We start from the raw sequence: 13,081 nt of genomic DNA on the forward strand, positions 1-13,081 counted from the left end.
ATAAAGTATTGCAATGACCGCCATTTTATTCTCTAGGGTGTTGGGAAAAATTATATATAATATATATAATGTGTGGGGTTTCTAATTTATTTTCTAGCAAAAAAAAAAAGATATTTTAACTTGTAAACACCAAGTGTAACAAATAGGTCTTTAAAGTAATGCAGTGCTGTATCGCAAAAAAATGGCCTGGTCATTGAGGGGGTTATACCTTCTGGAACTGAAGTGCTTAACCCTCTCTGTGAACTGTGATCTATTGAAAATAATGCTATTACACGTTTCATCTTTTTTTCCACCTTGACAAGCTGTTGAAACATTTCTCTTCGTTCTCTTCTAGATTTGTAATTCAGTCCCTAGGTGGCAACAATGAGTTCACTCTTGTGTGATTGGCTTGCTGGTATTAGACATGCAAATGAAGGCTGTTTGTAGCAAAGCGTTGAAGTTTCTCATTTTTTTCTCATTTTAATTTATATTATTGTCTCTTATGATCACATCGGAGCACATATTTAACAGTAATTTAATTTGATTTATAATAATAAGTGACTATATTAGGTATATCCAAACTCGCCCTAAGGTGTTAAGAGATCGTGTAATGGCTGGCTGTGTTGCTGAACATAAGATAGGTTAAGACTATACTTTCAGGGATCATTTCTATAGTTCTTGACTGTCGAAATGTGCTCTAAAGTGTACAAACTCACCAATCACGATGAAGAGGCAAAGTGGTTGTTCCTGAGCGCGAAGTGAGTTAGAAGCGCTGCTTTATTGTAGTGCTCCTAGCTGTTGATGACCGTTCCTTTTCTCTCTTGTAGAGAAGTTGGAGGGAATGACCACGAGCTGAGTGATTGCATTTGTTAATATTGGTTAAAGAAAGATGTAGAGCGAAGGACTTATTCAATACGTGTATACTCCATGTAGTAAACATGAAAGTTTAGCATCATAGAGCATTCGAACATTTAGTCGATTTATTTAAATCATAGCTCATAGTGCCACCTGTTAGATTTAGAATATGCTACTCATTGTGGATCCTAGCTGGCTATGCGGTCTGAATAGTAGCGAAGCACCCTTATCGTATATCACACTTGGTTCCTGGAGGACAGTTTAAAGCGTACACTACTAATCATATATGCAGCAAAAGCGAGGTATATGGTCGCCCAGTACCACCTGAAACCAATAGATGGCGCTAATAGACTGCCTATTAGCGCCATCTATCGGTTTCAGGTGGTACTGGGCGACGCCGCATGCATTAGGATATCCCGGGATAGTGTTCAGGTCTGGTGGACTTTTTTTTTAAATTAAATAAAAATGTGAACATTCGTTGTCAATTTTTTCTCAAACCCTAAAAAGCCAATAGGTTTTTCTTGAATGGAATAATACCGTAGCCTGCCTCCACGCCAGACACTGACAGAGGAGACGCTCTCATTCACAACAGGAGCTTTTACGTGTTCAGGTTCGGGAAAAAAAAAAATGGCAAGCCCACATCAAAGATGGCGCCCGGTGTGTGTGAGTGGGTAGGACACTTCCTCCCAGGGTGCCCTGCGCTCCAGGAAGAGGTTCGAGCTGTGTGAGTAAGGGAAGCAGCTGAGCAGGATGGAGGAAGAAGAGCTGGAAGTGGTGGAGGAGCTGGAGGCTGTGCTTCATCTGGCCCCGGAGGTGCAGCAAGCCATAGAGCAGGTGAGGGCGGATATTGTACCCGGGGGTGACCTATATATTGATCACCCACCGCACCATGTACAGTCTTCATTGCTGGAATGTACCAGCTCACCTGTCATCTAACACAGATTAGAGGCATGGCAGACCACTAAAACTATGGCAACCAATCAGCTTCCACCTTCAGCTGGTTCAGGTAAGCTTTAAAAATGAAAGCTAGAAGCTGATTGGTTGCCATGCAAAGCTGCTCCAGATTCTACCTGCTGTAGTCTTAGTAAATTCCCTTCTTCTAGTGTTACCTAACCACTATCCCCCCTTCCTGCCCAGACCAATTTTCAGCTTTCAGCACTGTCGCACTTTAAATGACAATAGCGCAATCATACAACACTGTACTCAAACTACATTTTTATCATTTTTTCCCCACAAATAGAGCTTTCTTTTGCTGGTATTTGATCACCTCTGCGGTTTTTATTTTTTGCTAAACAAGCTAGAAAAGACCAACATTTTTGAAAAAAAGTGTTTCTTTGTTTCTGTCATAAAATTTAGTTTTCTCCTTCGCTGACGGGCACTAATGAGGCAGCACCAATAAGGTGGCACTGATGTGGAGGCACTGATATGTAGAATTGATGGGCACCGACAGGCGGCACTGATGGGCACTAATATATGGCACTGATGGGTACCACTGATTATGAGGTACTCACAGGTGTTACTGATTGGCACTGATTGGCACTTCGGGCACTGACAGGCGTTTCTAATGGGGCACTGGCTGGCAGCTGACGGGCACTGATTGGTATTGTTGGTGGCACATCTGATGGGGGCTGTGCTAATAATCAATGTGCTGATTATCAGCACAGACTCCCTCCCCCCCTCTGACAGGGAGAGCTGCCGCTCGGCTCTCCCTGTCAGCACGAACCGAGGAAAGCCATTTACCGACACTTTTTGGTTCACTCTGTGATCAGCTGTGATTGGTCAGAGGCTCCTTACCACGATCAGAGATGCAGTATGTCAGACTGACATGCTGCACCAGCGATCGCCATGCTGCGCGCCGGCATGTCATCACAAAAGACGTCATGTGACCACTTCCCGGCCGTCAATCTGTTATAGGCAGGGCAGGAGGTAGTTAAAAGAGAAGTACAACCAAAGCTTGTTTGGCTGTACTTCTCCTGTGGATCACAGGGGTGCAGTTCGTTCTGCACTCCGGTAATCTATTTTCAGCTAAAGCAAACTTTGACATCACAGAGCCAGTCCAGGGTCAGGCAAAATCATGACAATGAAGTCGGGATCTGCCCACATGCCTGGACCAGGACCCGGCTCAGCCTCCCAGTGATCTGCTTAGAGCCTGCGCTGGCTGCTTCCACCCCCTGCACAGCTCAGCACTCCAGTGAGTGAGGAGGTGGCAGAGCAGAGAGCTGTGATTGACAGTCAGCAGCTCTCTGCTCGGGGAGCTCTGGGAATCGAGTGGTCAGCAGTGTTTGATTGCTTGGCTCTCTATATTAGAGCCAGCAGGGGAAAAATGTAGCATCCACCTTGGTAAGTATGATTCTAAAAAAAAAAAAAATCCAATACTTCTATTTTTAACCACCTCAATACAGGGCATTTTCACCCCCTTCCTGCCCAAGCCATTTTTCAGCTTGTAGCGCTGTCACACTTTCAATGACAATTTCACGGTCATGCAACACTGTACCCAGATGTAATTGTTATAATTTTTCCCCACAAATAGAGCTTTCTTTTTGTGGTATTTGATCACCTCTGTGGTTTTTATTTTTTGCGCTATAAACAAAAGAAGAGTGACAAGTTTGAAAAAAACACAGTATTTTTTACTTTTTGCTATAATAAATATCCAATTTTTTTTTTAAACTAATTTTTTCCTCAGTTTAGACCGATACGTATTCTACTACATATTTTTGGTAAAAAAAAATCGCAATTAGCGTATATTGATTGGTTTGCACAAAAGTTATAGCGTCTACAAAATAGGGGATAGATTTATAGCATTTTTATTATTTATTTATTTATTTATTTTTACTAGTAATGGCGGCAATCTGCGATTTTTATCGTGACTGCGATATTGTGGCGGACATATCGGACACTTTTGACACATTTTTGGGACCATTCACATTTATATAACGATCTGTGCTATAAAAATGCATTGATTACTGTATAAATGTGACCGGCAGGGAAGGGGTTAACAGTAGGGGTGATTGAGGGGTAATTATGTTCCTAGGGAGTGATTCTAACTGTACGAGGAGGGGATTCACAAGGGGAGGAGACTGATCGGTGTTCCTCTGTACTGAGAACACACCATCGGTCTCCTTCTCCTCTGACAGGACACACACAGATCCATGGTCCTGCTGTGTTACCGGGCAATTGCGGGTGCCCGGAGGACATCGTGGCCACCGGGCACGTGCATTGAGTCCCCAGTGACACGGTGGCCGCGCACAAGTGCTGTTGGCACCCACCCGCAACGAGAGCCGCGCCGCCTGGCCGTCAGTTGACAGCTGGCGGTCGGCAAGCAGTTAACCACTTGCCGATCGCCTCCCGCAGATATACTGCGGCAGGTCGGCTCTATTGCGTGAAACAACGTACCTGTACATCACTTCCTGCAACAGACACTGGGGGTGCACTGATTAGACAATGGGTGAGCCAATCAGCAGGTCTGCCAGCCACCCGCGATCGTTCCCCAGAGAGGCAGAACGGCGTTCTGCCTATGTAAACAAGGCAGATGCCATAAATCTATCTCATACTTTGTAGACACGATAACTTGTGCAAACCAATCAATATACGCTTATTGGGATTTTTTAACACAAAAATATGTAGCAGAATACAGATTGGCCTAAATTGATGAAGAAATCTGATATTTTACTTTTTTTTTTTTTTTTTTAATTGGATGTGTTTTATAGCAGAAAGTAAAAAAATATTTTTTTTTTTTCAAAATCGTCGCTAATTTTTTGTTCATTGCACAAAAAATAAAAACCATAGAGATGATCAAATAACGGCAAAAGAAAGCTCCATTTGTGGGAAGAAAAAGGACATCAATTTTGTTTGGGTACAACGTTGCACGACCGTGCAATTGTCAGTTAAAGAGACACAGTGCCGTATTGCAAAAAATGGCCTGGTCAGGGGGTGGGGGGGTAAATCCTTCCGGAGCTGAAGTGGTTAAACAATGTTTTTTACAAATGGCACAGTGCATTTTAAACTACTGGAGATCCTTGTCTACATGGGACAGTTTATGTAAAAGCTGAGCCTTTGTAACTTTTAAAGCTGATCTCATGTTAGGAGGATTTCAGTAGTGTTATAAAGCATTGTTATTCATTTCTTTTTAAAGTCTGCTTTTTAAGTATTGTTTATCCACCAAACAGGTCTCTCATTTCTCCTTTCTTTTTGCGTCCTGTGTATGCAGGCAGGTGTCTCTATCTTCTTCCTATGAAGAGATGATTTCTGGTCATGTGGACCTAGCTGCAGGAGAAGGAAGCAGGGTTACGTCATGCTTCCTTCTGTGGGCAGGTACAACCAGCACGGAACTTGGTTGTGACCAGTTCACATCCAACGACTGGCAACTAGGGAGTAGGGCCTGCCGATTTGAGCGGTACTATCAGCAACTTTATACCTCCAGGGCAACGTATCCCCTTGAAGAATTAAACTCGTTCCTCCTGGAGATAAAATTCCCTACCCTAACAAAGGAAGCTAGCCAGGCTCTTGAAACTCCCATAACGCTGAAAGAGGTCCAGAGAGCCATTAGGTCACTTCAGGCAGGCAAGACCCCAGGCCCCAACGGACTCCCTACGGAGTTCTACAAGACCAACCTGGATGTAATGGGCCCACACTTCCACTCCACGCTTACTAAAGCACTGATTCAACAATGCCTTCCGGCCTCAATGATGGAGGCAGTGATTATTGTCATCCCTAAACCCGGGAAGGACCCGGAACTGTGGATGCCAAAATCCTCACTAAGATCTTGACACCGGTGGGGAGAGTGAATCTATTGAAAATGACATTCCCTCTAAATTCCTCTATATCTTTAGAAACACCCTGGCTCCTATCCCTGTCTCCTTCTTCCATAAACTAGATGGAGTAATCTCCTTTTTTATATGGGGCGGGAAAACTCCACGAATAGCGAAATGCAAATTACAACTCCCCCTATCTTCTGGTGGCTTGGCGCTACCATGCTTCCAGAAATACTACTGGGCAGGAGTGCTGGTCACTGTTCACTGGTGGTTTAAGCAGACTAAATCAAACCCCGCGGTTACTCTCGAAGCTGCTATACTGGGTTCCTACTCAGCCCTTACAAATTTGGTTTACAGGGAAATAAGAGCTAGCCCGCGTATAACTCTTCCGATGCGCACCATGATACAGGTGTGGGAAAAAGTCACTGCAGCCGTAAATACACGTGATACATTTTCCCCCTATACCCCATTATGGGGTAACCCCAAACTCTCGGATTTTAGATCCATTCCAGATCCCAGTATATGGGCTAAAATTTGGGATAGTGAAGATACAGCAGATCATGCCTAATGGGAAATTGCTCCCCTTCCCAGAACTCCGAGTGACATATCAGCTCCCTTCGTGGATGCTATTTCGATATCTACAGTTGAAACATGCAATGCAGGCACAATTTCCCAGAGTGGTCACAGTGAAACCACATGTGATAGAGAGATTTCTTATCTCACGGGGTAGATAGGATATTGTCCTCCATATACCTACGTCTCACCTGTGGAGACTCAGAGAAGAATTCCCCCCTATTACAGATGTGGAGGACAGATATCCGTGACCTTTCAGAGGAGAACTGGGAACTATACAGCAATATATACCGACGGTAATTTCTGCTAGGGATAGATTTATTCAACTTAAGTTCATACACAGGGCTTAATATACCCCCCAAAGACTAGCCCGGATATATCCCACGCAATCAGCACTATGCCCAAAATGTCAGCAGTCAATAGGGACATTCTATCACGTTATCTGGGATTGCCCCGCCCTCCAGGAGTACTGGAAAAAAGTGGTTGAGGAGATTAACACTATCTCCAACCTTTCCATACCCTTGGACCCCAAGGTCCTTCTCTTAGGCATTACAGAACTAATGACACATTCCACGCATGCCAAACTGCTAATATTCTATCTATGTTTCTATGTCAGGAAAGCTCTCCTCCAACAATAGAAACTACTGACTCTCCCCACGGTGATTCAATGGCCTGCACTGGTTGAGGCTGTGCTACCTTTATATAAACTAACATATATGGGCCGCAAATGCCCCCAAAAATTTGATAAAGTGTGGAGACAATGGGTGACTACTAGATCACCTCCTGTGTGAGGCAGCCAAGGAAGATAGTTCAATAACTATTGGTATTAACCCCCCTGTATTAAGAGTCCAATCTCCGCTCCTTAGTTAAGGGGTGAGAAACGGGGATGGACCTTGCCTGCCTGAATTCCCTAGAAATCACTGATATACCCTCGAGGATGCAGCCGAAACTCCCAAGGCTTCTCCTGGTGATCTCCTCTCCTTTTTTAAGCCCCCCTGATGTTGCTGTTTCTACCTATTAACAGATTCCTAACCAACGGGATTAACCTGGTCTGTCAAGATCAATTGATTATCTAGCTGAGACAATAGTGCATTTGGGACCCTTATGGACCCCCTCCTTTCTCCCACTCCCCCCTACCACTCACAATTTGACTTCTTACATTATACTAATCCAATGTCAGGAATACCTTGCCCCATTTTATATCCTAGATATAAATTGTGTAGTATCACCAACTCCTTTATGGCTCTCTCTATCTAGCTACTTCACAGATATCTAAAATACCTTGCTATCATATACTTATGTACCGTTTTGTTTTATTTTCTTTGTACTGTTTTGTTTTTTGTTATCAATAAAAAACTTTTCTGTTGAAAAAAAAAAAGAAGGAACTGCCACAAGCACCACCCACATGCCCACCCACCATGTCATGCATTTCCCATTGGCTTATGGGAAATGTAGTGCTCTGTTCCCCATCGAACGTGACATGCGGCTTAAATTTATATCCTTCCCCTGGCATCCAGCATTTTGGACAAAGGATGATATCAGGGGGAATAATATCAAGATTTATCAGATAAGTAAGGCATTGATTACAAAGGTTTTACAGTGTTTGTGTTCCTCATTTACAGGTTTTCCCAGGTCTGGACCCCTTGGATCGTGCAGACTTTAATGCTGTTGAATATATTAACACTCTGTTTCCAACTGAACAGGTAAGTGATAATGGTCATATGTCTAGAGAGTGAATGAGAATTTCGGCTTTAACCATATTCAATTCCATGCACTAGACAAGAGCAGAGATGGCAGGCTCAGTACCCTCTTACATTTACTATACAGGATTTATATTTTGCCAACAGTTTGCTCAGAACTTACACTTAGGATGTAACTGGAAGCATTCTTGGAGCATCAGAGAACGTCATACTGAACTGTCTTTATACATTTTTTTTTCCTGAAGGTACAACAGGAAGTGAGAGAGAAACTCCCTCTCTCACCTTTAAAGGTGAACTACAGGAAGATATAAAAGACACAAGTTAATGTACCTCTGTATTCATTTACACCCTTGGGTATATTTATTAAAACAAGCAGTGTAAATACTTAAAGCGGTGTTCCGCCCTAAAAAAATATAAGCCAGTAGCTACACATAATGCAGCTGCTGGCTTTTAATAATAGGACACTTACCTGTCCTGGAGTCCAGCGATGTCGGCACCGCAGCTGATGTTTCTATCAGCTGTTGGGTCCTGAGGCCGCCATTGCGGGTAAGGGTACCTGGCAGTGTAGCCTTACGGCTTCACACCGTGAACCCTACTGTGCATGCGCTCCTCTCTCCTACTGGCCCGGCGACAGGGGGGGGAGGAGGAGGAGGATGAGGGTGGAGGAGGGAGCTCCGCTGTGATGTCACGGGCCGTGGCCTGGACTCCCGGAAGTGGGAACAGGATACCTGTCAGACAGGTATCCTGTGTCCACTCCCCCCCGAAAGGTGTCAATTAGGGCACCGGAGGGGGAGAGGAGACAAATGAGCGGAAGTTCCGCTTTAAATATGCCTTGGTATCAACCTCCCACAATTACTTTAACCCCTTGTCAACCAGGTCAATTCTGACACTTCTCTTTTTCAAGTAAAAATCAAATTTTTTTTTTTGCTAGAAAATTACTTAGAACCCCCAAATATCATAGACATTTTATTAGCAGACCCTAGATCAGGGGCCGCATCAGAAATATGGTTGTCCTCAAGGGGCCAGTGGTATATCTAGAACTATAAGTATCTACTCTTTATCATATTAACCGCTTCCCGACCGCCCACTGTATATTGACGTCCTGTTTTTTAAAGATGGATATCTCGGTAACGGCAGCAGCTGCTGCCACAACCGAGGTATCCATCTTTAGGGCCGGCGATTCTGTACACGATAACGGTGGTCTCTGCGGCGGGTTCGCCGCGAGATCACCGTTATCGGCGGCGGGAGAGGTGCCACCCCCCCTCCCGCCGCTTACCGGAGCCGTCGGTAGCGGCGGAGGAGATCGGGACCTGTCACTGCTGAGGTACTGAGACGAGTGAGGCCAAGATGGCCCCCACCCGTCTCTATACCATGTGACGGCCGGAGCGACGTCATTACGACGGCTCCGCCCACTTCTCTTAAAGGCACAATTTTTTTTGTGTCATTTTTTTAAACGACTTTTTTTTTCTTTTTTATTTGCATTTTAGTCTAAATATGAGATCTGAGGACTTTTTGACCTCAGATCTCATATTTAAGAGGACCTGTCATGCTTTTTTCTATTACAAGGGATGTTTACATTCCTTGTAATAGGAATAAAAGTGATCCAAATTTTTTTTTTTTTTAAAAACAGTGAAAAAATAAATAAAATAAAGTAAAATAAATAATAAAAAAAAAAAAAAAATTTTTTAAAGCGCCCTGTCCCGACGAGCTCGCGCGCAGAAGCGAACGCATACGTGAGTAGCGCCCGCATATGAAAACGGTGGTCAAACCACACATGTGAGGTATCACCGCGACCGGTAGAGTGAGAGCAATAATTCTAGCCCTAGACCTCCTCTGTAATGCAAAACATGCAATCTGTAGAATTTTTTAAACGTTGCCTATGGAGATTTTTAAGGGTAAAAGTTTGACGCCATTCCACGAGCGGGCGCAATTTTAAAGCGTGACATGATGGGTATCAATTTACTTGGCGTAACATTATATTTCACAATATAAAAAAAAATTGGGCTAACTTTACTGTTGTCTTATTTTTTTTTTTTCAAAAAAGTGAATTTTTTCCAAAAAAAGTGCGCTTAGAAGACCGCTGCGCAAATACGGTGCAAAAAAAAGTATTGCAATGACCGCTATTTTATTCTCTAGGGTGTTAGAAAAAAAACAATATATAATGTTTGGGGGTTCTAAGTAATTTTCTAGCAAAAAAACCTGTTTTAAACTCTTAAACACCTAAAATCCAAAACGAGGCTGGTTTTGAAGTGGTTAAATAACTGCCTTTGCATTTAATTCTTACTGGTTTTTAATTCATTAATAACTAGCTCAGAGTTCAGGGGTGTGCTGTGTATAGAGGGCAGTGTTTGGGAGCTGCGCTACATACTGATTGCTGTCATGAGAGGGTTTACCCGTTGGTGGCGCTATCGGTCTCTTGGATCGCAGTACCAGTGTCCACCAGCGGGTGTCTTCCAACACCTGGGTCCTGCAGTAAGAGGTCTCTCCTGCTGGTGGCACTGTTGCATCCCTGGGCCGTAGTACCGGTGTCCACCAGCGGGTGCACTCCGGCAGTGTGGAGCAAACAGCACACACTGCGCTCAGCTGTGACATGAATTCAATTACCACAGCCTTATAAATACCCAGCAAGCCCTCATAGGCTTGCCTTGGTATCTCTCTCCCTGCATTCTGACCTTGCTGCCTGTTATTTTGACCTTGAGCCTGCATCTGCCTTGTCCTGACCTGACCTGATCTGATCCAATCCCTATCCTGAGCCCTTCCTGGTCCTGTCCCTTCTGTTCCTGGTTACCTTGGATCCCTGCCCTGTATCCCATCCATCCATCCTCTCCCTGTCCTATTTGGTTTCCCGTCCTTGCCCATCTGCTGACCTCCCTGTGTATGACCTTGGCCTGGCTTGTTTACGATTCCGGTATCTCCATTTACTTGCATATATTGTTGTTTGTAGTGGGTTTCTTGTGTTGGTTTTGCACTGTTTATATTCCTTTTACTTGTCACTTATTTAATAAACACCATTATTTCACTTACATGTGTTTCTGGTCTCCTCTGTGCAGTCCACACGGTCTGGTCAATTAGATCCTCTGACAATTGCATAGATAAAGAGTGCGCTACGTAGAGAGTGCAGGGTTCAGGGGTGTGCTGTGTACAGAGTGTAGCATTTAGGGGTGTGCTGTGTATAAAGTGCCGTGTTCAGGGTTGCGCTACGCACAGGGACAAGTTGTATATCTAAAACTATTTACTCTTTATTATATTAAATAATTGCCTCTGCATTTAATTCTTACTGGTTTTTAATTTAAGTAATAACTAACTCTGAGTTCAGGGGTGTGCTGTGTACAATGGACAGGGTTTGGGAGCTGCGCTACGTACCGAATGCACACTTCAAGAGTGTTTCACGTAGATAGTGTAGGGTTCAGGGGTGTGCTATGTATAGACTGCAGGGTTCAGGGGTGTTTTGTGTACAGAGTGCAGGGTTCAGCACTGGGTCAAAACCTACAAGGAAGGGTGGAAATGAGATGTTGCCCACTGTGCATGCTGCACCCCTGAAGTCTGCACTCTCTACTTAGTGCAGGGTTCAGGGTTGCAGTGTGCAACATCTAATTTCCACCCCTCCTTCTGGGTTTTGAACTCTGAGTCTGCACCCACCACTCTCCCCCCATTCCGCCACCTCTGCACAGATCTGCCCCCACACCTCCACAGCCCTCAGTTCCTGTGTTTACAGGAGGCCTGCAGTGGGCAGGGGCCGCTGCAGGCCACATAACAAGGCCTGGTGGGCCGGGGGTTTGACACCTGTGCCCTAGAGAATAAAATGGTGGGTTTTGCAATTTTTTAATGTCACACTGAATAAAAAATAAAAATTTGATTGAATTTTTTTTGCACACAAACGCAATATAATACCCAAAATCAAATGTAAAAAAAGATGTTATGCCGAGTAAGTAGATACCTAACATGTTACGCATTAAAATTGCTTATGCACGTGTGATGGTACCAAACTACGGTACTTAAAAATCCCTATAGGCGACACTTTTAACATTTTTTGCAGGTTTTTGATGTTCACGATGATACCTCACATGTGTGGCGCGATCACCATTTACATATGCACGCAGGCCTTGTGTATGCGTTCACATTGGGCGAGGTGCTTATCCTTTTTTTTTTTTTTCTTCATTATTTATTTTTTCTTTAAACTATTTTTTTACACTGTGTTGTGTTTTTTTTTTTTTTTTGTATAAAGTTTATTGCTATGTTGTTCATCACCTGTGACAACATGGGTCATAACAGGTCCTCGCTATGGAGGAGTGATGTGCTTACTCCTCATTCTACAACTACATCACTACAAGGAGATCTCTCCTCTGTCCTCCAATTCAGCCGATCAGACATAGATCGGTCTGATCGGCTGCTTTTCTGGCTGCTAGCAGGTAAAATTTTAATACCGGGATGATGTCTGTAGCTGCAGGCATCATCCCAGTATAACCACTGCCAACCGAGTATGTCCTACGATGGCCTACAGTTGGCAATGCCCAGTCACAGGCTGGGGAGGGGCAAGACCTGTAAGTCTTACTAAACTGCAGCAGAGAAAAATCACGTCTCCTGTCCTGATAAACAGGACTGTGCTGTATGTCAGGACTGTGCACATCTTAGGTATGGATGGAGATAAATAGAAATCCTTTGGCAGGTAAAAGAGATTTTATATATATATATATATATATATATATATATATATATATATATATATATATATATATATATATATATATATATATATATATATATATATTTCATATATTTTCACCCAGTAGATTCTTCCAAACTCTTCCATGCCCCAACAGTAAAGGATAAAGTTTATACTCACACAATAAAGGCTTGGGAATGAAAAACCTGTATTGAAATGCTGGAAGGTTCTGGATGGGGGGCTGGGTGTCATTGTGGCAGTGGGGTGTTGATTGGGGTTGTGGAGGGGGTTAGGGGATTCTGCAGCAGACTTGGTAGCCATGTAGGGGGTGAGGTATCTGGAGGGGGTTGGGGAGCACTGTGGGAAGTTGGGGGGGGGGGGGGGGCGGCACTTGAGGACACTGTAGAGGGCTGGAGGTTATGCAGCAGACTGGGGAAGAGTTGCATGTGGGGTTCTGTTCCCCTAAGATCTAAGTTTGAAGTATATGCTTTGAGATGTGGTCTTATGTTCTGGAATAAAGATGCAAACAAAAAAAAAACGTTTTTATATACTTACTTTTC

At 43.8% G+C, this 13,081-nt stretch overlaps 1 protein-coding gene and 1 non-coding gene across 2 annotated transcripts in view; both read left to right on the forward strand.

Moving 5' to 3' along the window:
- The first annotated feature begins 623 nt into the window (after positions 1–623).
- LOC141130900 (small nucleolar RNA U3) lies at positions 624–840 on the forward strand. Its single transcript, XR_012242542.1, has one exon. It is a non-coding gene; the product is annotated as a small nucleolar RNA U3 (small nucleolar RNA).
- A 673-nt stretch (positions 841–1,513) lies between these two features.
- VPS53 (VPS53 subunit of GARP complex) overlaps positions 1,514–13,081 on the forward strand; it is a 270,995-nt gene continuing 259,427 nt past the window's right edge. Inside the window, exons 1-2 of the mRNA XM_073615146.1 lie at positions 1,514–1,668; positions 7,781–7,861. Of these exons, the coding sequence (XP_073471247.1) occupies positions 1,585–1,668; positions 7,781–7,861 (165 nt within the window). The 5' untranslated portion in view covers positions 1,514–1,584. The remainder of the gene's footprint in view (positions 1,669–7,780; positions 7,862–13,081) is intronic.

The sequence above is a fragment of the Aquarana catesbeiana genome, linkage group LG02, assembly GCF_042186555.1.
Source record: "Aquarana catesbeiana isolate 2022-GZ linkage group LG02, ASM4218655v1, whole genome shotgun sequence".
NCBI classification, from domain to species: Eukaryota; Metazoa; Chordata; class Amphibia; order Anura; family Ranidae; genus Aquarana; species Aquarana catesbeiana.